This window comes from Eriocheir sinensis, chromosome 27 (genome assembly GCF_024679095.1).
Source record: "Eriocheir sinensis breed Jianghai 21 chromosome 27, ASM2467909v1, whole genome shotgun sequence".
NCBI lineage: Eukaryota > Metazoa > Arthropoda > Malacostraca > Decapoda > Varunidae > Eriocheir > Eriocheir sinensis.
Window position 1 is genome coordinate 9,851,885 of NC_066535.1, and position 25,251 is coordinate 9,877,135.

Consider the following 25,251-nt stretch of genomic DNA (forward strand, 5'->3'; position numbering starts at 1 on the left):
TTAGCAAGGGTAGGCCGCGGGTTGGACTGCCGCGGAACACTTTGGGCTACTTCCCCCGCTCTCTTGAGTCGTGCGCGCAGGTAATACGTATATAGCTCGACAGCTATTTCCTATATCTTTACATTCGCTAAGACAGAACTTCAAAATCCTAGAGGTCATTAGGTTTGGTGTAATTTCACTATGGTTTACGGACAGACCGCCGAGTCTGGACCATAGTGTATACAGTCTGAATAGCTATATAAATTCTCTCTCTCTCTCTCTCTCTCTCTCTCTCTCTCTCTCTCTCTCTCTCTCTCTCTCTCTCTCTCTCTCTCTCTCTCTCAGAAGAAGAAGAAGAAGAAGAAGAAGAAGAAGAAGAAGAAGAAGAAAGCAAATGTGAAATATAAGTAAAGACATACAGCAATAAATATGTAATGAACTTTACTTAAGTAAGAAAAAAAATGTACATTTATACAAATAAAAGTGTAACCTCATCACAGTTAGGAAAACTATGCCACATTCCAAACTAAATTTGACATTGCCAATTATTTACCATTGTTCTTACTGACTGGCCATGAATAACATTATGAGACATTATTAGGGAAAACTTCACTTGTCTATAAATAAGCTTACATTTTTTACGTGTACATCAATTAGTAACACAACTCAGACACAACAAGGACAACTGTTTTCTAGGTGATTACTCTGAATGCAGTTTTACTATATAAAATAAGATGGATGGATGGCTGTTATGCATGGTAAAATAATACTGTTTTCTTAATCCAACAAACTTATGTTAGAGAATTTCATTTGGACAAGAATTGAAATTTCAATATTTTCTTGGCCATTAATTTTCTCAAAAATATGGCAATGAAGAATTATTTTCATAGAAAAATTTTACACTACAGTCTATGTATGTGTGACATGAGAAATCATATTCATAAGAATTTCTGTGAACTTCTTATAATAAATACATTTATCAATACAGAGTATGTGTGAATTTGAGATTCATTAGAACTTGCATAAAATAGGAACTATTTTGTAAATATGTATAGTAAAGAGAAAGGTACACCTTTGCCAGGATAATTGTGCATAAGAAATCTAAGTACATATGTTCTGCTTTCATATATTTTGTCTGACAAAGCTATGATGCTGCTTGACACAACTTCACCATGTCCAGTAGTTTTCCCTCTTTATAGAGCTGCTTTGTCTCTGTCCCTCCGCCGATACAAGTGCCGCCAACAAACACTCGAGGGACCTGACAAGATGACATAAGAATTAGACCAATGTCATCCCTCCCCTTCATTCTTCTAAAACTAGACCTTCCTCTATCCTGATGAACTGCTTTCTAACAGCTTAAAAAATGTCATTATAGTATGGAATTTTCCTTTGAACTTTATTACCTTATTAAAAAAAATAACAATCATATTCACATGAGCACAACTGAATACATCAGGGAACCTAAATCATATATCTTGGAATTACTTCTAATACCTGGTACATACAAAAGCTCTCTGTATAACTGAGTCTATTCTGGAATGTTTGTAAGTTCTTGTTATAATTCAATACATAACTTAAATTCAGGTGAACCCCATTTATAATAATATTTCAATAAAACCTAGTTAACTATTACACAAGGAGAACATTATAACATGGGTCCTATGTAATTTCCCATGCACAGTCTAACACAAAATACACATATAAAAACATATTCCAACTCCATTTAAGATATATTTAAAAGGTATATTTCACATATATATATTTAGGCTAAGGTGTGGGTGATTTTCAATCAAATAAAAAATATCCCAAGCATCTTGAACACAAGTCTCATAATCCCCACACCTCTCTTCACCCTTTTCCTTCCACTCTTCAAAACAGAACATGGAAACTTATGCAGAATGACTTGAGTCTTATATGAACAGAAAATTAACACCATACTCACTGTTCTGGTGCCAGTCATGTTGTCCAACACGTCTTGCACTGCCATGCCACTTTTTTCTTTATCTATTTCATACACTTCATAAGGCACACCAAGATCCTTGAAAGCCTGGAGAAAATTCATTAAACTTATTACTATTAATATGAATGTGAACCAACCTCATCACCATTGGCAGTCTGTGGCAATCCAACAACCAGGGTTATCAACTGCTGCAACCCCAACCTCAACAAAAGCTTATTAAATGAAATATAACTAACTATATTAATTTAGCACCCAAGAGATGTGGTAGGCAAAGAGCCATAGAGTTCATGTGGATGAATAAAGGAATCTTAGATATAAAAGAAGTAAATTATATGATCCAGTAAAAGTTCCATGTGTAGTAAATATAGTACTGCACAAAATTACCTTCTTGGCCATCTTGCAATAAGGACAGTAAGTTTTTGAGAAAATCATCACACAGTTATCATGAATTTTCTCTTTCACCATCACGGCTTCTGGGCCTCTCATGTCCACTGCAGCCACCTGACAGCTTGGAGATCCACCCATTGTCATAAGCACACCTGTAAGGTAAAGGAAAGTCTACTCAACATCTCAAAGTAAATTTTCAATAAAACTGTATAAGTATATCATCATCTATATCATCATGGATATCACTTCTTGCAAAAGCTAAATGGAGAAAAAAAAAAATAGAAGAGGATAAATTGTACAATTTATCAAACTTTAAAATTTTATTAAAGAATAGAAAGGAAATTTAAGTCCTATGTAATGTTAGTGGAATTAAATTTAGTGGAAGCCTCCGTGGTCAAGTGGTCAGCGTGCCTGGCTACCACTCCGTGGGCCCAGGTTAGAATCCCAGCAATGGCAGTCAACATGCAGCTTACCTAGGTGTTCATCCTCCCTTTCAGGCTCGTCATTAAATGGGTACCTGAGAAACCTTGAGAAGGTAAACTGTGGCAACCCCGGATTTCACACTGACCCATGTCCCGGGGTAATTAGTTGTTACCTAACACAGGCTAAAAGGGCCAACGGATCAGAGATGAGCACTGCAGCCATGTGCACCTCTAGCGTACACACCCACTTTTACCTTACTGCTCCACTAAGTTTCTAAAATTAACCTTAACTAATGCTAATCAAATGGACAACAAAGGTAAAGAAGGGGAAACCCAGAAATTGAAATTGTTAGGGAAGGCAGAGGACCAGGTGGAGAGATAGGATTATTTTCCAGAGCAGGATGGGAAACACTATCATCAGAGGTGGAGAATGTTAGTAATTCCTACAATGTACTTAATCAGTTTTTCAAATTTCAATAACATCAGATCTGAAACCTGCACAACATGTGGCCCAGGTGGCAGCTAAGGGAAACAGGATGGTTGGCCTCATACAGAGAAACTTTTCCCTGGATGTTGAGATGTGCAAGTCACTGTACTGTTCACTCGTTAGGCCCCACTTGGAATATGCAGTTCAGTGCTGGTCCCCATACTACAGAAAAGACATCTTAGACCTGGAGAAGGTGCAAAGGAGGATGACAAAACTAGTACCGGAACAGAGACATGGAGTATGAAGTAAGGTGTGAAAGATTAGGGCTGACCACACTGAAAAAGAGAAGGCACAGAGGAGATTTAATTGAAACATATAAAATTCTAAACGGGATTGAAAATATTGATAAAGACGTCTTCTTTGAATACAGTGAAGCAAGCACCAGATCCAACACATGCAAACTCAGGAAAAGACAACATTGGAGAACCTTGATGAGAGCAAACTCTTTCAGCACCAGATTCGTTAACGACTGGAATTCCTTACCTGAGGATGTTGTAAATGCTCCGTCAATCAGTTCTTTTAAATCCAGACTAGATGATTGTTCATGGACACACTCAAACTAAACGTCTGCCAATTAATTAACCATAAAGAAAAGAGAAGGAGAAAGAAAAGGAAAAATTGGTAATAATAGTATCAGCCTAATTAAATGAAAAAAATTTGTGAAAATCCAAACTCAAGATGATTGAAAGATGGGAGCCATACAAAATGTAAGTCTTAACCTCCCATGCAATTGAAATAGGTAAGCTTGAAATAGGTAAGCACCGATTCCTATGACTCTATGATTATAACGTGCGTGTTATGTGTTGTGACACGACTTGCCTGATGGGCGAGCCTCCCATAACCCACTTAGCCAGTGGGGTACCTCTTTGGCCGACTGGTAAAGGAGTGGCTCTCCCGTTACGCTGGTCGCGGGTTCGATCCCCGGCGCCGGCAAACCTTTCCTTGTCTGGATTAATTTCTCGTGTGTTTCGTTACACGCGATGGTCGTGTGGGAGTGGAGAAAAGAGTAAATTCAGGCATTTCATATGCACCTGATAGGTGCTCTGCGCATTATCATCCAGATCCAGATAATTAGGTAATCATCTTCGCATCTTCAAATCTAACCAGTATAGATCAAGTCTAACCATTGTTTTTGCCCATGATTCACACACACCCGCCTCCCCTTACTGTCTTGGTGAAATGAGGGTGGTCTCCTTCTTCCTCTTTTGATCTGTTCCGCTTTGTATCGCTTCTTAAGTCCTCTTTAATTCTTCACACTTGGATACTCGACTATGCGATGAGACCGACTATAACCTGCAGGTGAGTAAACTATAATGTGATCCCGAACAAGAGAAGCAAACAATTCACTGCAGTGTTGCCAAATCATTATACATATTATATGAAGAAAAAAAAAGGAAAACTACCATTTGAAGTTAGCATAAATAATTGATATGTTAAGGTTAAATTAAATAAATGTTATTGAAAAAATTGATGAAATAGCCAAAAATGAGTCGAAACATCATATACAGTAGGTAGTGCTTTACAAAGCTTGGAAGTACAAAAGACCTTCATACATTGTGTAAAAAAAAAAAAAGCAAAGAAGTGGAAATAAAGAAAAAAGTAAGGGATTAAAAATAAAGGGAAAAGACAAAGAAAGAAAGAGGGGAAGCAAATAAAAAAAAGGATCGAATGAGTAGCTATTGCATGTACCGTAGATGAATTTGCAGAATAACGCCGCAATATTGAAAACAGATAATACCGAGATAAAAGCATCCGTATCACCAGTCCTAATCAGCAGTTTCGAGGTCAAAATCACAAGAAAATAAGAACTTTAATCAGAATCACTATCACATGACAGCCAGCGGGGGAGGTGTCTGTCAGTATCAGCTGTTGCGCGCGTGGGTGAAGGTACTCTAACAGCTTCTTCATTGGCCTGCCGCTGAATAATTGACGAAGATGGTGGAAGGCTCGATGCATAGTGACGGGGAAGACGGTAGTGAGCCCATGCCTACTGGTGGTGTGATCAGTGCAGCTCCCGAGGACACGCCAGATAACCATGAGTCTGAGGTAAGTGTGGTGACTCGACTTTATCTTCGTGTCTGGGGGTGATATTATTTAAGGGACACATTTCATGGCTATTTTTACACGTGTTTTGATCTCTGCACACGCTTTGTAGAATGTATCTAAGGTGTGCGCGATGATTCAGCTTTATCTTTGTGCCTAGGGGAATATTATTTATTTGGAAGCGTATTTCGTGGCTATTTTTACATTTGTTTTTATCTCTTCACTCACTTTCTGCAATGAGGCTGAGGTGTGTGTATGTGTGTGTGTGATGATTTGATTTTTCCCTTCGTGTCTTGGGGGGAATATTATTTAGGGAACATATTTCTTGGCTATTTTCCTTCTTGCTTTGATCTCAACTACACTCTTTCTTATTGTTTTCTGGGAATATTAAAAGGTTGATAGAATAATATATGATAATAGAAAAGCAGTAGTGCATGTAACAATGACATATGTTTGCTCTATGGTGACCCTATAAGAATTTAAAACAAAAGCATTTTTCTCTCTTCAGGGCGCGGAAAATGTGGTGTCTGGCTGTGGGAATTGCTGTAACCCCGCCTGGGGTCCATTCAGATTCATTGGTTTGTTCTTCATGTGCTTCCTGGGCTTTGGTAAGTTTTCTGTCATTTTTATAATAATGATCATTAAATTATATGAAAATTTTTGGTAAATCTTAGGAATAGCGGCTCCATTTAGGGCACGGTGTGGTGGTAATTACAACATTTTTAGCACGTACGACGGGATTTTGACAAGTGGACAGGCGTGTTTATGTCACAAGGGGTGTATTTTTCCACGCTGGCCTCACGATTTCTTCCAAGTCGATGGGCGATGAGACTGTGGGCTCCGGGGTGAAGAAAGGGGAGAGCCGGCGCGGAAAAATACGCCCCTTGTGACATAAACACGCCTGTCAGCTTGTCAAAACCCTGTTGTACATGCTAGAAATGTTGTAATTACCACCACACCGTGCCCTAAACGCGCACCCGCTAGGATCCGCTATTCCTAAGATTTACCGAATTTTCCATATTATGAGTCTGAAATCTTTCTTTTAATTTAATCATTTACAAACCTGCAAAAAAGTGACGGTTATTTTTTTATATTGATGACTGATCTTGCCTGCTTAATTCATAACATTGCTGGTGCATATTTTATTCTGTCACAATTGTGATTGATAGGTAGCATGTGAGTGGCTTTTGGTCAGTTAAGGCTATGATTTGGAGTTGGAGAGGGCCAGTCTTTGATGGAGGCTGCATGTCGGACCCAGTGTAGCATGTGGGTAAGACTTAGATTAAATGAGTGACAGCGATGCATATCATGTTAAGGGATGAATCACCATTCAGTGGATCAGGACAGCAATTGCAATTAGTATTACACTGGAATAATATTCTTAATTATTGCAACTGTACAGAAACTCTGCATTTTATTGGAGCTGCAGGCACCAGGCAGAGCTGTTATCTCAATTTCTGTATTCTATTTCAGAATCATCACTATACAGTTTTGCATTGCTTTATACCATTTCAGGCTCGTACTTCTGCTATGACACTCCCGGCTCCTTGCAAGATCACATAAAGGAAGACATGGATGTTGACACAGTCCAGTTTGCCAGCCTGTACTCCCTCTACTCCTGGCCAAATGTTGTACTCTGCTTCATCGGGGGATTTCTCATTGACAGGTGTGTTACTGTAAAGAGAAGTCAGTTTGTCTCGTATTTAGCAAGCAGAAATGCTATGTTATTGGGTCACAAATAATATAATGGCCAAGTGCTTCTTATGGTTTGAGTGAATGATTATACTTTAACAGCACTGCACATGTAACCCTCCTTTTTCCTGCAGAGTCTTTGGTATCAGATGGGGAACAATAATCTTCTCTACGATCGTCACTGGTGGACAGGTTGTGTATGCTTTAGGTGCACTTTTCAACCAGTTCTGGGCAATGCAGCTTGGAAGATTTATTTTTGGGTGAGTAATGTTTGATAAATTATAAGCCGTAGGTAAAAGAATGGAGGATATCAGAGGTGAGCAGAACTTTCCTGGGCTCTTGACTACTATGCTGTTTTTGTAAGGATCAAAGTTAGTGCCATATGCTAGTTTGGTAGGAGAGTGAGACAGGTGCAAGAGAGATAAGAGGTGGTCAGGATGATGATAGGAGATGGTTAGGAAGAGGAGTCAGGAGGAGGACGAAAGGGAATAAAATGATAGGAGAATTAATGAAATGTTGGAGGAAGTTTGTAATATGTTAAGGAGACTATTATGGATGTGGAAATTGGAGAAGTTGAGTACAAGTTGTGCAGAGGTAAATGCAGTAGAAGTGTAATATCAAGATTCTGTGGAGATGAAAAGGAATTTTTATAAAAGAATGAGACAAGAAGGGGAATGTTAATGCTACAGAGAGGGAGTATATAAACTTAAAAAAACTGTGTATATACCTCTTTCCCATGGCCACCTCCTGAAGGAGTTCATGGGGGGAATAGGGCGATTAAGCTGTAAGAAGGTAGATAGGCTGATGTGAGTACTGCAAAAGTAACAATATTTTTACTCCTCAGGATTGGAGGAGAATCACTAGCTGTTGCTCAAAACACCTATGCAGTCAGCTGGTTCAAAGGAAAGGAACTTAACACAGTGTTTGGCCTCCAGCTAAGTATGGCAAGAGTGGGATCAACAGTCAACTTTTGGTCCATGGTGCCGCTATATAACTGGGTGCAAACATTTTCAGATGGTTACAGAGCACTCGGATATTCGTTATTATTCGGTATGTATTTTGGCAGTCTTGTTATAATAAATTGTAGCAACATTCATATAATATAAACTGTCACTGTAAAAATATCAGTAGTTGTAAAACAAGTAGGGAGACTGGAGGGATTATCCTTCCAAGGATTCTGTCTAGCTAGCAGTCAGCCCAATCCCTGATCTGGATTGTTGAGGATGTGGGCTTCCCTCCCAGTAACACAACCCTCCCATCAAAAGCAGGTCAAGTGAAGGGGCCAGGATTGAGACTCCTGTCATGATCCTGACCTAGTTTTGCTTGGGGGACTGATCAAGTGGCAAGCTCCTTTTATCCTATTGCATTGGGGATTTTGGAAATAGGCTGCTTATGATGGGTGTAAAGGACCTATGCATCCTAACAGTGGGAGGGGTTCCCTAGCCCTTTATTTGTTTAGGGAGTGACCAGGGTCAAATCCAACTCCATATCTTTTTTGTTCTCTGGGTAATGCTAACAGAGCTATGATAATGGGATTGGAAAGCCCTAGGAAGCCATTCTTTAGTGAATTTAAAACAACACTAATAAGCCTCAGACCCTGGAAAGGCCATGAGCCTACATTAGATGATGTTTAGCAGATGTGGAGTGGAGTGGCCAGCATGGTGCAAAAGTTGTGCACACTCATGGAATCCTATTGTTACATGATGTAATGCACAAACCACTACTTTCTAATATAATACTAATTAATAATTTGCAAGCATTCATAATGTTTCTTCCCTTCTAGCTGGCATCACTTGTGTGTTCTCCCTCATCTGTGCCCTGATTTTGGGTGTGCTGGACAAGAAGCGATCCAAAGCCCTCCACCTCAGCGCTGCGTTGTCTGGAGAAAAAGTCAAATTTTCAGATGTTTTGACGTTCCCAGTGTCATTTTGGCTGATATCTGTCATTTGTGTTGCTTATTATGTTGCCATCTTCCCCTTCATTGGTCTAGCAAAGTAAGTATTAAGCTTTTGTTTAAACTGCTCATGTAGCTGTTAAGAAGTTATATGCAGGGTATGATCCTAAAGTTCTTAGCCTTATTGCATGGAGAACGTCATGACAGTGATACAGACTCTGGTAACTGAATAATGCTAAACAGCTTTTATATTAAAGTAGCAAGTCATGTGGCTTGAACATTAACAAATAAATTATGGCCTCAATTCAATCTCATAATTGTATTAAATTCAATCTCAAAACTGTATTGTGATCTATAGAGCTGCAGTTTAGTAATTACAATTTCATGGGAAAGAAATTTCTTACTTTCATATCTTTACACTTCTTAATGAGATCTTTTGTGTCCTTTGTTAATTTTCTGCCACTGTTCACTGGTCCTTCTACTTTTAGTGCTGCTTCCATTACAGCTTTAGCTGATTTGCCATATGCTACCTCTTTATCTTCTCCACCCTCATCAAGTCTATAAATTCTAAAAGTATTTATAGATTTATTCCTGGCTATGTTGCTTATATTAATCATCATTGGCATTTTCCTGGAAGTTCTTGACAAATAAAAAAGGGCTTGGTGAGTGGAAAGGAAGTAGGGAAAGGAGAGATATGTGCAGGAATGATTCCCAAGTGAATTGAGACATACACCAATTTCATGCACTTGTCCCCAAACTTGATGATAGAAAAACATCTAGGGAAGTTTCTGACATTTATTCATACACAAGATTAAATATATGAATGATGCATTGCTTAGCACTTGCAAGTACTGTTTTGTTTGGTCTAGGATTTTAGGTAAAGAAATTTAATACTACTTTAAACAATTTACAGGGTTTTCTTCATGCGTAAGTATGATCTGGATGACAACTCTGCAAATTCAGTGAGCGGTGTGGTGTATATCATCTCCGCCATTGCCTCACCAATCCTGGGCAACCTAGTGGACCGAACTGGACGAAATGTGATGTGGGTGTTCATGGCAGTCGTGGTCACCTTGGGATGCCATGTTGTGCTCACTTTTACCTTTTGGAATCCCTTTATACCCATGGTAAGATTCTGGCTGCCTCTCTTACTTACATTACTTACACTTACACAATCAGAGTTGAAGTACTTCCACCACGCCACACCACCCTTTATATGTAATGGTAGTGGCATGGCCTCTCCAGCAGTACAAGTGTGATTACTATTTTGAGTATTTATCACAAGCTTGAAACCATGAACCCTTGAGGTGTAAGTGTCCTCACACATGACTTTATTGAATATTGTCACTCCATAACAGCCATGGGGTGCCTCTTTGGCCAACTGGGCAGAGTGTTGGCTTCCATCTGACTGGTTATGGGTTCTATCCCCATCAATGTAATCCCCCTTTCCAGGCTATATCAATTTCTAGCTCACAATCCTCCCCCTAATTCACAGTCCTTTATGCTTTCAAAGGAATAGATACTGCTATAATAAACACCAAATACTTCTTACTTTTATCTTTTTTCAGTTGCCAAGCTCCATCAACAATATTTCCACTACTATCCCATGACCTTGTTTTACTTCTCCCAGTGCAAATCTGCTTATCACATATTTATGAACTGAACCCTGTAACTCCTGAAAGGTTGTATACCATTCAGTTTGTGTGTGTGTATGTGTGTGTGTGTGTCTGCACATTGTACTTTTGACAATTTCTTTCCCTTAACTTATATTGGTTTGTTTTCTTTGTTCTAGAGTGTTTTAGGCTTAGCATATTCCTTGCTGGCCAGTGCACTGTGGCCCATGGTTTCCCTTATCATTCCTGAGCATCAGCTTGGCACAGCTTATGGCATGTAAGTTGCAATCTTCAACTTTTTAAAATTGTTCCTGCTTTATATCATTATATATATTTAAATTCTTGTGTGTGTGTGTGTGTGTGTGTGTGTGTGTTTACCTAGTTGTAATTTTATAGGGCCTGGGCTTACGCTCGTGTGGTCCCGTCTCCATATCTATACTACTAGTCCAGTTTTTCCTTAAAGTTGTGCACACTCTTCGCCGATTCTACATGCTCACTTAGTCTGTTCCAAACCTCTATGTTTCTTTGCGGGAAGCTATATTTTTTATGTCTCTCAAGCATCTTCCTTTTCTCAATTTTTTACTGTGTCCTCGTGTGATGCTGGTGTTTCTTCCTTCTCTTAGTAGCAGCTCCTCTTTATCTACTTCTTCCATTTTATTCTATAATTTATAAATTAGTATTAAGTCTCACCTTTTTCTTCATTGTCCTAATGTTGGCAAGTTCATTTCCTTTGACTTTTCATCATATGACAGTCTCTCCAGTTCTGGAACCATCTTCGTTGCCTTCTTTTGTATTCTTTCTATTTTTTTTACATGTTTCTTCTTGTGTGGAGACCACAGTTTCCACATATTCCATCTTTGGTCTGATCATAGTGGTAATCATCTTTTTCATCATATCTTTATCCATGTAGTGGAATGCTGTTCATATATTTCTTACCATTCTATATGTATCTCCGAATGTCCTATTTACATGGCTCTCTTTCCCATTTCCATTACTTAGACATTTCTTCACATTAAACTCCATCTCCCATTTCTTACTCCAATCCCAGATCTTATTTAGGTCATCTTGCAGAATTTCAGTCTTTACTTTTTCTTATGTGTCTCAGCAATTTCGCATCGTCTGCAAACAAGCTCATGTAACTATTTACTTTCTCCGGCTTATCATTTATATATACTAGTGTGTGTGTGTGGGGGGGGGGGGGGGGGTTGAGGTCTTACTGACTTAACTGGAGTGGTGACTTATGGGACTGGCATCCTTTGCAGTGCTGACATGCTCAAACAAAGTGCTAGAAGCTAAAGTCTGCTGAATTACAGAATGCAGAGTGTTCAGAACTTAGGGCTGGCTGTCGTAAGCATCCTCGCAGGACTGATTGTTGACAAGAGTGGCTACATGATGTTGGAGATGTTCTACATTATCTGGCTCTGCAGTAAGTTTCCTTAAACCTTTCTTTTATTTGTAATATATTTTAGAGATATAATTTATGTTTGAAACATTTTAGACTTTTCACAAAACATTCTGATAAGAAGGCTATTTATAAACTAATAAATACATGGCCCGTTGGGTTTCAGTAATGCAAAGTATTTAGGAAATGTAGTTATAGTCGATCACCCACTGACACAGTTTTCAATACCATGGATTTCATCGATGTGATGTCCCAAAATGTTAAATATAAAAACTTCCCATAGAAATCAGGGTCACAACATGTTCTTTTGACAGGCAAGTGGCAGTGTAAACTTAATTTCCTAGACTCCCACCCTGGCATGTGACGTCAGACCCCGTGTTGGATCCAGGTGCCTTTGGTGCCCCCTCTTTTTATTTAATTTATTTAAATTTTTAACTGTAGTCAGTATGGCCTGTTCATGGAACAGCACTAAAATATGGTAAACAGTCTTGCTTGCTACAATGATTTATTGGGGCCATGATGAACTGGTGCAACTTAGTATGTATAAGGGCCTATTAATAGTAGTGCTTTTGGAATTTTACCAATGAAGCACCACTTAGCTTTGCCATGCCTCTACTGCCATCTCATTTTTAATGAATTAAATTATTTTTGAAATTATTTTTGTGAGCATGTTCAAGCATTCCTCGTGACCACCTCTTCACTGTCCCATTTGTCTCACTGTGCAAGGCTCCGTTCAACAGGATTTATGAATACTGTACATTCATCACTTACTTGCAGTTTCGTTCCATTCTGTGACATTTTCAAGAAGCGGAGTGCCAGAATAGGGAGAGATGAAGACACTTCTGCCTCGGCCACCCCCTGGAGGGAAGTTCCCGTGAGGGAACAGGGCGTCAGAGATATAGATAGATAGACAGACATTTTCACAAGGATTCTAAAATACTCACACTGACCCAATGAAGGTTTAACCACTTCATTACTGTCTTCTTGAACTTTTTTCTTCAAATATTTAACACAGATCTACAAAAATTCTTATTTACTTATCTCAAGTAATACAAAATCTGCTTTCTTTGTAGTATGTATTCCTCTTTTCTAAATTTATGTCACCCATGTATGTAATTCATATTTTCTTTTACCTTAATGTATTCTTTTTCTTTTTTTTTTCTTTTTTCTTTTTTTTTCTTTTTTCGTACATAGTTGCTTTAGCTGCAACAGCAGTCATAGGTGTCGTGGACAGTAGTGGTGATGGGTATCTTCTTAAGTCAGCTCGTGCTAGACTCCGAGACTTCCCTCAGCAGCCAGCAGATGGAAAGTCAAATGAAGCCTTTGATGAGAAGCTTTGAAAACATAATCTGGTACTTGTCCTAATGCGTATTAATGTGTGTATGTGTTCCGGGAGTAGCTGCAGTATTTTTACATGGCTAAAAGAACACCTCACCACACAGAGCACATGTTGGGGTCATCAAGCTTTAATTGTACTACTGAGAAAATAAGTCATGCTAACAGACATTTTAATTATTTACAGGTTATTATAATTTTCGTTTCAGCAAGCCTTGGGATACATATGCTTTGTTGAATGGTCCATACATTTTCTGTTTCAGCATAGTTCATAATTGTGGGAAGCTGTTCTGTGGCAGTAATAATGTTGTAATGTTTCTTGGGTTTTGTGAAGCAGAGTCCCATGCAAAGTGTGTACTTTTGAAATGCCTCCCTCGATGCTTCTTACTGAACTTGTATATATTTTTTTTTTACTTTAGTTGCCTTGATATCAACTGTGATAGTATGGCTGTCAGACTCAGCCAGAGGAGGCTACCTAAATATGCCAGTCAGCAAGAGAGAGAAATATGAGGAAGATAGAGAGTAAGTGAACTTTTTTATATATCTAGATTAAGTTGGTCGTAGAACACTAGCCATGTGTCTGTAATGGACTGTTTTCATTACAAGCAGACCATAACATTCACAAATTTCATAGTAAAAATTAATCTACTTAAGCTTTGCATTGGTAAAACATATATATACTAAATATTTTTTTTTATTTTTTTATACTGAAATAGCTACTCTTAACCTTTACAGCCCCAGCAAAATGTATAACTCAGATACATGCTGGTATTATTATTATTATTATTAATTTTTTTTTTTATTATTTTTTTTTTTTTATAAGTGTTAAAACATCATAATATAACAAAGATAGATAATTACAATAATAATCACAGGCCTGTCTTTACTGACCGATGACTTCCCTTGGGTGTGGGTAGCATGTGTGACAGTAGCCTAATCATTCTGCCTTCATAATGTTTATTTCCTCTAGACACATTACTAGAGGGGAGCTGTTTATAACTATGCACTGCTGGTTTTCACTATGTTTCATCATTTTCAAACCCAATACACTTTTTTGTACGACATTTTGATGTGATACTTTGTTAGTATTTCTAACACACACAGTTTCACAAGTCACACTAATGGTTATAGGCTATTGGACCCAAGGAAAGTTTAACCAATCACGGTTTCCACCCAACGGTGACGTGGTCAGAGGTAGGCAGAGCTTAGTCCTCAGCATGCTCAGGAGCAGCACACTTGCATACAAACACATTCCATGAAACTCTTTAGTGGTTAGCACAATCACCTCACAATTGAGAGGTCCTGAGTTCAATTCCCTAGTGGAGTGGAGTCAAATAAGCTTCTTTCGCCCAGGCCCCCTGTCCACCCAGCAATTAGTCAGAACCCTGTGTGATGTGAGGTCCTAAACTGTACCCAAAGATCCATAAATATGAAGCAAATCCAGCATGTGATCAGAGTGACACACACACACACACACACACACACACACAAGGATACAGAGAATTGCAACTAAAATGGTCCCAGAACTCTCAAATATGATGTATGAAGACAGATTGAAGGAGATGGACTTGATGACACTGGAACAAAGAAGGGAGAGAGGAGATCTGATCATGCTGTATAAGTTGGTAAATAAGTTTGATGAGGTGGATAGAGATGATCTCTTCTTAACTGCGAGAACGCAGGGGCTGAGAGGACATAGGAAGAAACTTAATAAAGGAACCTGTTTGAGTGACTTAAAAAAGTATAGTTTCCACATCGAAGTGTTAACACATGGAACAGCTTGGGGGAAGAGGTGGTGGAGGCGAACAGTGTCCAACAAATGAGGGAAAGGCTGGATAAATGTATATATGGAGACGTGACTATTAGAGTTTAGCTCAGGCCTGGTAGACTACAAATAGGTAAATACAAATAGGTAAATACACACACACACACACACAAAAAAAAAAAAAAAATCTCCAGTGATAAACAGACACATCATATGTAAAGCACATGATCTCATTGAAATATCAAACATTGCTAGATATGTATCAGAGTCATTAAAACAGAAATTTGATATTGTAGTAACACTTCTGATACATGTCCAATGCCATTAAAATTTCAATGTGATCCTGCACCTCACACACCAAGCTACTGTGTTTGTTTATCATCAGAACCAAAGTTCCCTTTTGGAAGAGTGAGTGTCAAGTAGCAGTAGTAGATACCTTGTCTCATTTTGCTGTGGGCTTTGGGCAATGTAATTTGTAATATTATTATGTGATCTGCTTGTATTTCTCACTGTTCTTCCATTAACACTTATTAACTATATAAACTTTCTATTTAACAATTAATTATAGAGTGAAAAGATGTATCATTATGTTTATAGGAATAATTTATACTTTTTTCCTTAAAATGTAGATTTTAACATCAAGGAATTTACTGAGAAAATTGCAATTTTTTTTTTTTCCTACATCTTAAATTTTCACTTTAATTTTCTAGAGAAACATGTCCTTATACTACATCAAAACTTAACTAATTGCCCATGAAAATTCTTGTTATTCTAATATTCTGCATATATTACAGGCAACTGCTCAGCTCCTAGTTCCTGCCTGAAGAAAGAAGATAAAATAATGTTTATGAACTTTTTACATCATCTCTGTGCGTGTGTGCGTGTCTGCATGCATGGGTAACTGTGTGTGTGCATCTGTGTGTGCGTGCTTATCACAGCTTTGCTCTGTCAACTGAACAAAGAGGTATGAGTTTAGCATATAACTGTTTTCTTACTTTGGACTACCAATTCTGTAAAGTCTCCCCCATGACCTATCTAACTCAGGTGATACATGACTTAAATAATACCCAGAAGTACATCCTTTATCTTGAATATTATTGAATGTGATAACTTAGTAATAGTGAACGTATTTTCAAACGTAGTATACAATACTCAAGATTAATACTTACATGGAAATAAACTTTGTAACAATAATGAAGATAATATGTACCATCTGTCCCTTCATTTATTTCAAGTTTCAGCTTTACTATTTATTTAGTAGACATCATGGCATACTTTTGTTGGTATGTCAAAACATTTCTCTCCGGTAGGAATGGTGTCCTCAAAGCTAGTGTTCAGGAGAGCAGTTCAGACATTAGGTTGTGTTTTATAGAAATCTGATGTATTATTCATATTTTCCATGTTCATTTTTGTGAAATTCCTATTGTTTTAGTATTAAACATTTTACTTTCTTTATCAAATTGTTATACGCTTGGGGTCCTACAATCCAGCAGGAGCAACCCAGTTAGATAGTGCCTTCAAAAACTTCTTAGGGTATCATTTTACTACTGGAATCATTGGTAAGTTAGCTTACTTCACTATTATTATCATTGTAAACATTTTAAACTAGTTATTTCTTTGGGCACTATAATTATAACTAATGTGGCAAAGAAAAAATAGTAAGGTATCAAAAAAATTGCATCAACCATTTTGGATTAAGCTGATGCACATGCCTGCATGCAGTGTCCTCATTTTTATCTAAGTGAAGCACATTTGTAAATTCTAGAAGCTTTGACCATTGGCCAAAAGTTAGGTGATGTGTTCTCCTTAACAATGTTGGGACAAATTGGCCATTGATCTTAGAGACCATGTACTACAGACTGTTGTGTGCTGAATTGAAGGACCTTATATGTACTTTATATTTTACTATTATTATACTTGAATTTCCAGTAAAACTATCATTTACTGTATTTTTTGGCATATATGGTGACTCAAACCTAAAAAAAATAGGGGTCATCTTAAATGCTGGATATAAAATCCTAACCACTACCTGCGGTTATTAGGATCCTCGGGGTGTAGAACACTGCCAGACACCTTAACCATTCACTTCACTGACATCAGCATCAAGCATAACTAATTTTCTTTGCAAATTTTCATAAAAATGCCATGAGGGCATAAGAAAGCAAATGACCCTCAGATATATACAGACATTGTACATACAGTATGATAATAAATCTAGAGAAATAAAGTAATATGTGATAATTTAGGAAAGTATATAAATATTTTTGAGACAAAGGCAATCAGTGGTGACAAAGCAACTACTGCCAGTGAAACCCACTGAAAAAGCTGTTTGAAGGTAATTCTTAACCAAAGGCCATGCTGTTTAGCAGTGTTAATAATATCAATACATAGGTCAGTGGGAAGTGATAAAGGGCAAGGGTTACTGGTGCTGCAACCTCTCAGTGAATCCAGGTTTGGGGGTCATCTTGAGCACATTTTGAATAGAAATCTTGAGGTCGTCTTATATGCCAGAAAATATGGTATGTATTAAACTGGAGCAAGTTAGATATTTTGTTTGATGGTCATTCATGTATGGTGTATCTCTGTTGTGAATATTTTGCATTTTATCTCTAATATTCTGGACTTTTAACCCTTTCCATCCGTGACGCAGACGTCAGCGTCACAGTATGGTCAAGAGGAAATGGAAGAGGATTAATCCTCTTCTAAACCTCTCAATCCTCCTCTAAATTCCTCTTAATCCCCTTCCATTTCCTCTTAAGAGGTTTAGAAGAGGACTAACGGTGACGCCGACATCAGCGTTGCCGGAGTGAAGGGGTTAAACATTTATGAAGCCGTTATATAAAATGCCCTGAAGGAAGATTGGGAGTAAAAATGTGTTTTGGATAGCTTGGCATGTGTGGAAATGGTGAAAGAATATATTTCACTGTGATGTTCTGATTTAACATTCATCTGGGGAGAATGGAGGGATACAAGATGACAGTTTATATGAGCAAGGAAAGAGAAGAAATAGCCAACCCTCTCAGAGGTTTACCAGCAACAAGGGTTAGAAGAAAGTAATGAGAAAAAACAGTTGGTCCCTTAAACTGATGAAAATTCAGTTAAACAGGTTTGGAAGCAAGGTAGTAGTTAGCTAAAAAAAAAAAAATGATGATGATCTGTAATGCAAGTTGGTTGTTAAATTTGTCATGTCTAGCTGCTACCTAGAATTAGATAGTGGTATGTCATTGGGAGGTTATTAAATTCTTTTGTTTATTCTTCCTTTATTTTTTTAATGGTAAAACTACTGCATTAATGAGCACATTACATGCAGCTTTGAAGTACATACTATATTTTTGGAGACAACATCAGCTAACAGACACACCATAATGCAGAAAATGTTCTTTCCTATCCACTGACACTATATAATTCCAAGAAAGTTCATTCCAAGCTGTCAATTGAGATACCACTCGGGGAATGCTTATTTTCTATCCTACCAGTCTAAATAACATTATGCAGAGAATGCTCCTTAGCTATTTTTATACATAGATGACCTGACAATTATTTCACATCAGTCACCCACTCCCTAGGAATGGCTATAGACACATTCATAGGGCAATTCATGCAAATATTTCATAAACACACTTTCACAGCCTCTTACATTTATTTCCATATGTGATTTAAATCATAAGTGGTCTCTTGTACCAACCTCTTAGACAAAGAGTATTACAAAGTAGTATTTTCTGTGATCAGATTTTCACTGCATTAGACAATTGCAGTAACACTCAAGCCAGTGCATTAATTGCATTGTAATGGAGATATAAATGACATTTTTAACTGTTGATGTGGTGTTTGGCAATGTAATATTTTGGAAGCCAGAATAGAGAAAACACAGCATTTACTTAAATAATCAACATACTGTGTAAAGCCTTTTCTGATCTGATGATATCACATCAGAACAACAATAGAAATCAGAATAATGAATCATTCTTGTTTTTACAGTGGCTGTGCATACAAGAAAATTGAGTAACTGTAGGTACAACTGTGTGATCCAGGGACTAGTTCGTTATTTTGAGGGGACATCAAGATTAGAAGTGTGCACTCTATTTCTGGTTCTTGACATAGCATCCACATGTATATTTTAAATAATAAATATTTTATGCATTACTCTGGGTGTATAATTATTCCTTGGGTTAAGAAAAATGTAATTGTAATGAAATTGCATACTCCAAAGAATATGTATCCCCCCACCATGTTGGCCAGTTTTATCGTATCTTATTGGAAAAGGTGCAAATCAACCTGCGGGAAGTAATACACAGGCGGGTTTTCCATGTGGTTACCCTACATCATTTAGCCAGTTTCTATCCTTAGTGACTGTCGTTATTGCCCACCTCTGCATAGCAAGGAGAGTGACAATGTTTTTGTTGTCGTCTATCTGTTTGCCTGTTTGATTGTCTGTCCATTACCAAAATATCTAAAACAAATTTGACATAGTATAGTCATTAAATACACATGACAGCATCCTTAGGTGAATATTTTAACTTTTAAGAACATTCAGGGCAGGTAGACCAGGCAGAGAGATGAAACTAAAGCATTTACTGAGGCAGGATGGAGTACACTAACATCAGACAGAGAGGTGGAGGACATCAGGAAAAGCCTTTGTCCTACAATGGACTAGTAATGACTGATTATGATAATGTATAGGAAAAAGACAAACAGTAATAATGATAATGAAAAGAAACTAAGAAAAATCCACAAACGTTAAATATACTGAAAAGAAAGAAAGAAGGAGCATGACCCCCCCCCTCTCCCTTCTTTCACCTGCTCCCTACTCCTAGGCCATGAGATGTAGAGGTAGATAGGTGAGAAAGGTTCAGTATTACCAAAACCATATTCTCAGATCCTTTTGGTTCTTACAACAAATATTTCTAAAGGCAACAAAGGAGGTTAGTCAAGTTCTCATGAGTATTTTTCACATTCATGGTGCAGAAGCCTTGTCAAACTATCAAAATGCTCATAAAAACTACCAATGGAAATACCCTCAACCTCTATGAAATCCTTACCTAATGTGGGAGTATGAGCCCCAAAATGTATGAAAATATGGGCTCACTTCCACACTCTCTGGAAGGTGAGTGTTGAAGGTTTGGGATCAGGATCAAACAGCCAAGCCTCTTTGAAATCAATAGGCTAAGAGTTAGGCAAACAAGAGTTTATCACAAATGGTAAAAGTCTAAATACTTCCAGCTACATCTGTATCCAGAGTAATATTCCTCAAAGTTCCATATAAATTTGTATAAATCTGCTGGGAATACAGAGTTATATGTTAATAATCAAACAATTATATGGGAATTAAGGTGTGGCAATGGCTGAGCAGATCCTACATCCAAACAGTAAAGACTTCATTCCTGAGTATCTCCATATCAATTACTTTGACTTGAAGGGAGATGTACTTTGAAATGTAGATACTGTTGTTTATTTAAGAGAAAAATTTTATTTTTAACCTGAAAACTCTTATCATAATAAATCTTTCGAAATGACTAGGATAACAAATATGTTCCAGATGAAACAAATCTAAACTGATGGCACTAATACAAGCACTGGACAACCACAGCCACACATTCCTTAAAGAAATAATACCTGAAGCCACCTGGTGCAGGTGTTTTCATCGGAAAATGTCCTCAAGTGGCTGGTCCTCCACCACTGCCACTCTGCTGCTCCACTGGAAAGAGAACACAGGTGTAAAAAACAAATGTGTGTAGGTGACAGGTGAATGATTCAGATATAAACCATTAAATCAATCTCAATCACTGAAGAATCATTATAAGACTTTTTTCATGCTAAGACAAAGTAAAATATAAGGCATGTGACAATTTTGATTGTAAAATTAAAAAAGAATGAATACAGAGCTAGGAAAACATTTCTAGCACTTTTTTTTGTTATTTTCATATAGTGTACAAATGGGTGTGTATGTATCTCCCCTGTGTAAAGCTTCCCTAACCTTACCTTTGTAGGCATACTCAAGAGCTGTGGAGATGGTACGCATGTCAGCCTCAATGGTGGTGGCCCAGTTCTGCACATGGCCCACTTCCTTCATGGAGTCTGTGAATGATGACACCAGACTCAGCCACTGGGAGGTTTGCCGTTGGAAGTTGGTTGCATTTTGCTCCAACTGGATGGCCTCACTGTCCAGGCGGCGCTGGTTGAGGTAGGCCTGTGCCACTCTGAAGATGGGAGTTAAGACAAGTTACATTAAAAATGCCTCTGTGGATTCACATTAAAGATTTAACTATGGCTTCTTGTTAGTACAATATGTTATATTAAGTATTAGAAGTCCAACACATAAATCCTTGAAACCAAGCATTTTTGCAGCACAGTCTCTGACAACACTACAACTACTCATTATAACAGATATAGAAGAGATAGAGGAGGAGCATGTGGTGTGTCAAGATGAAGAGACAGAAATGAGGCTGTGTATGAGAGTTTGAATGAGTTAAGTGTGATACTCAAAGACTGTTCTGATATGAGATAGGAATGAATGAGAATATGTTTGCGAAGAGAATGTATGAGAACAAGATTGAAGAAAAGGGTATCAGTAAAATGGGTGAATGGAGTGGATGAGTATTAGAAAGCGAGGGAGTTGGCAAGCAAGTGATTGAAAGAGAGGATAGGGAGTAACAAAATAAACAGAAAACAGAAAAGGAAATCAAAGACTTTTAATGTGGTCATCTCCTTTGAGGAAGTTCCCATGAGGGGAGCTGAGGCATCAGATGTATATAGATAAATCTGCTCAAATCAAACACCCCAAGAGCAAAGGTCTTCATTATGACTTTATTACAGGTATCTTTCAGAGGAGTAAATGAATAATAAGAGATGATAAAAACATCAGCAGCAGCTGCAGCACTACCCTTACCACCACCACCACCAACAACAACAACAATAACAACAACAAAACAATTCTTACCCAACATTAAGGTGGTCTACCAAAGCATGAGTCAAGTTGCTGCTCGCCTGTATGGCTTCTTTTCGGCGTCGCTCTGAAGAGAGAAATTCAACAATAATACAATAAACCCTTTCACAAACTGAAAAGTATGTATTGGTGACACAAAGTATAGCTTCAGGATAGTTGCTTTAAAATGCCAACTGTGATCCCTGGTGTTAAGGGAGACAAAGAAGTGGAAAGATAGGACACGGGAGGGTCTTTGATAGGCTTGCAGATCCCATGCACATCCCCCTTATATACCTCCTCAAGAGTGGCTTACACTCATTCCGGAAGCAGTCTGGGTACATTCTCCTATGACTTTTTCTAATAAATATTTATAAATGATCCCTTGCCATCAATTATATGATCTGTCTGAGTGGTGATGCAATCATGTGCTCACTTTGCTCCCAAGTGGTGGTATACAATCACATGACCACTACTCCCCACACGGGAGAGTGTTTCCGATCTTTGCTCTGCTCAGTCTCTGTTTTTAGTTGAATGTGTCCGTATGTTTTCCTGTTTTCCACTAGTCATAGTGTGTTTGTGTTCATTTATTAGGGTATGTTTTTTTGTTGTTGTTATTGTTCATTCATTATTATTAAGTACCTAGGAATGTATCAGGGTTGGTGATTTTTTTTATTTTAATAAAAAAAAATATATATATTTAAATCAGATTTTTAATTTTTTTTTTATTAATCAGCATAAAAAATATTTAGAAAGATATATATATATATATATATATATATATATATATATATATATATATATATATATATATATATATATATATATATATATATATATATATATATATATATATATTCGATACATTAGTTTAAAACACATTTTTGAGTGTTTTTACAGCAGGTTGCATCATCTCTCACTTGGTTACAATGTGTTTGAACCTGTCAAGCAGCCCAGTAGCCACAAGATTGTATCATCTCTCTCAGGCTCTGTTCTGTTTCTCTTACATCATGTTAGGACATCGCCGGACTTGTGCCACTGTGTAGTAGTTTGACTGTTTAGGTGTTACAGGCCAGCCACTCATTCCTGAGCTAACTGCAAGAGCGTAGAGATGTCACTGACCACAAGGATTAATGTGTCTGGTAGGAAGAGTGATCCAGTGTGGGAACATTTTAACAGAATTCCTTCAAAGTCTGGGAAAGCATGGAGAGCTATATGCAAACAGTGTAAACTGGAGTTACAAGGAATAGTAGCAAGACTGAAAAGAACCAAATTTATTGTCATAAGAAATAAAATCCTTATTTTTTAAAGATTTTTAATTTCGATTTCAAAGAATTTTTATGAACTACTTTCAAAGAAGTGTATCATTATTTTTCAAAGACTGCTTTTACAGTATAAATTCAATGTGCTTTTGTTTTAAATACAGGCCATAATAATTTTCTTTTTTAAATTCATTACTTCAGGAAATAAGTACAGTTCATGATAAGTAAACCTCTTTGATTTCCTTTTTTTAATAGCATGTGGAATTTTTTGTTATACTGTATTGTAAAAGGAAGTGCTTTAATATTCTACTCCTCAGAAATAAGTACAGTTCATTACAAGTAAAACTCTTTGATTTCATTTTTAATGGAATGTGGAAATTTTTGTTGTATTGTAAAAGGAAGCTTTTAGTGTTCTATTCCTCAGGAATATATAAAGCAGGTGATAGTATGTGTTTGTTTTTATATTTTTTCTTTACATTCCATGTTGGTTTGGGCAGAAGTAAATATTGATTTAAGTCAATGATTTAAAAAAAAAAAAAATCATTTGATTTAAATCTTGATTTAAATCACTGATTTAAATCATCATGATTTGAATCGGACAACCCTGGAATGTATCCTCATTAAACCATACTATAATGCTATTAGTACACAAATTATTTTAAATAGATTTTTCAGGAATGTAACCCAACTGTATGGCGAAGGATGGCTGTACATGTCACCAATAATCTTATCTCATTTCAGCTCTCCATTCTATGATTTCCTTCCATTCTATGATTTCCTTCCATTCTATGATTTCCTTGTGTAGCACCTGAACGCATGGAGAACGTTACATTTAAGCCATCACCAGCAGTATTAGATCTTACCTTGTTCCTCTTTACGAGCTTGCTGTCGACCTTGATGTTCCTTAACCATGGACGACAGCATGTTGCAGTTGTAGCAAGTATCAGCAGCTGACCAAAATACCAACAACCTGCAAGATATCCTTAAATATGAAATGGGTTTGGCTTCTGTCAGAGTACAGGAAATAATAAGTAAAAAGCATATAGATTGGAATGAGCATTTCTTGATTTTTAACCAAACATAACCACTTAGTAACATAACTTGTGTAGTAACCTAACCCCACTATGTAGTAACCCAGGCTCTTGAAATGATTTACATGTCCCTGCAACACTCATCCACACCAAACTCTCTCTCTCTCTCTCTTCCATTTCTTCCTTCCCTCGTCTCTACTATCTCACTCCTATTAACCTCATCCTTTTATCTCATTTAATTCCCCCTCTTCTGTTCCGCGATCTCTCTCTCTCTCTCTCTCTCTCTTCCCTCGTCTCTACTATCTCACTCCTTTCAACCTCACCCTCTTATCTCATTTAGTTCCCCCTATTCTGTCACGCGATCTCTTCCTTTTTTTTCTCTCTTTCTCCTCCATGATTCACCCTCCCTCCCACCTAGCGATCATCCTTCCTCTCCTCTAGCTAATATCCTGCCAGGCAAATCACACGGCCCTGCTCTACTTTCTCAACGCATGTTCTTAGCACTACTCACCCTCGTTGATTGTCTGTATTCCTCTTCTTTAGACCTTTGACGCTTTATACTACTTCTTAGGCTTTAATAAGTGAAGCTATGACACTCAGACCACCCTTTGACAGGCGGGGTCCATACTTGTGTTTGAGACTTTTTAACGGGATGTCATTTCGTTCTTTTCGTCAATATTAGTTATCATTGTTATAGGGTTTCTCCTTACTTCAGTTTTCATCAATATGGGTAATTATTATTACAGGGGTTACCAAAACGGACTTAGATCGTGTCCACTGACTTCAGATAGGCTACATACCTTTATCATCTCGAATGGTATCCTTTTGTCTTCATGTCATCTTGTCCATATTATAAGTTTTGCTAATTTTTCTTACTTCCTTATGCTGCTAAATGCATATTTAGTAGCAAGTATTTCTCTCCAGTCCTGAATAATAAATACCAGTGGAATAACACCTCAATTTAACACACAACACATTTTTTTCTTGTACAAGTGTTAAATCAAGGGTCTTCTGTACATCCATCCATGTTTATCAATTGAGCAAAGATGAAATAACCTTT

The 25,251-nt window shown here is 37.4% G+C and overlaps 3 protein-coding genes across 6 annotated transcripts; 1 reads left to right on the forward strand and 2 right to left on the reverse strand.

Annotated features, from left to right (window-relative positions):
* Nucleotides 1-403: 403 nt before the first annotated feature.
* On the reverse strand, nt 404-4,574 carry LOC127004108 (glutaredoxin-2, mitochondrial-like). Of its 3 annotated transcripts, none has more exons than XM_050871476.1 (4): nt 4,360-4,574; nt 2,324-2,478; nt 1,922-2,026; nt 404-1,237 (listed from the first exon to the last, which is right to left on the reverse strand). In XM_050871476.1, exons 1-4 carry the CDS (start codon nt 4,373-4,375, stop codon nt 1,124-1,126), a joined length of 390 nt encoding a protein of 129 aa, XP_050727433.1. In that variant the 5' UTR covers nt 4,376-4,574; the 3' UTR covers nt 404-1,123. The 3 variants fall into 3 exon arrangements, with proteins under 3 accessions (XP_050727433.1, XP_050727434.1, XP_050727435.1); XM_050871477.1 differs by having other exon boundaries at nt 4,403-4,573; XM_050871478.1 differs by lacking the exon at nt 4,360-4,574 and adding an exon at nt 3,719-3,975.
* A 215-nt stretch (nt 4,575-4,789) lies between these two features.
* On the forward strand, nt 4,790-19,122 carry LOC127004104 (major facilitator superfamily domain-containing protein 1-like). 2 transcript variants are annotated; one of them, XM_050871462.1, is made up of 11 exons: nt 4,790-5,281; nt 5,787-5,886; nt 6,794-6,944; nt 7,105-7,230; nt 7,815-8,020; nt 8,754-8,964; nt 9,778-9,991; nt 10,657-10,754; nt 11,791-11,903; nt 13,074-13,231; nt 15,774-19,122. In XM_050871462.1, exons 1-10 carry the CDS (start codon nt 5,171-5,173, stop codon nt 13,217-13,219), a joined length of 1,476 nt encoding a protein of 491 aa, XP_050727419.1. In that variant the 5' UTR covers nt 4,790-5,170; the 3' UTR covers nt 13,220-13,231; nt 15,774-19,122. The 2 variants fall into 2 exon arrangements, with proteins under 2 accessions (XP_050727419.1, XP_050727421.1); XM_050871464.1 differs by lacking the exon at nt 13,074-13,231 and adding an exon at nt 13,634-13,736 and having other exon boundaries at nt 4,792-5,281.
* LOC127004107 (biogenesis of lysosome-related organelles complex 1 subunit 1-like) lies at nt 18,814-24,847 on the reverse strand. The gene is made up of 5 exons (XM_050871475.1): nt 24,703-24,847; nt 24,024-24,130; nt 21,917-21,989; nt 20,959-21,176; nt 18,814-20,674 (listed from the first exon to the last, which is right to left on the reverse strand). Exons 2-5 carry the CDS (start codon nt 24,082-24,084, stop codon nt 20,634-20,636), a joined length of 393 nt encoding a protein of 130 aa, XP_050727432.1. The 5' UTR covers nt 24,085-24,130; nt 24,703-24,847; the 3' UTR covers nt 18,814-20,633.
* Between the last annotated feature and the right edge of the window lie 404 nt (nt 24,848-25,251).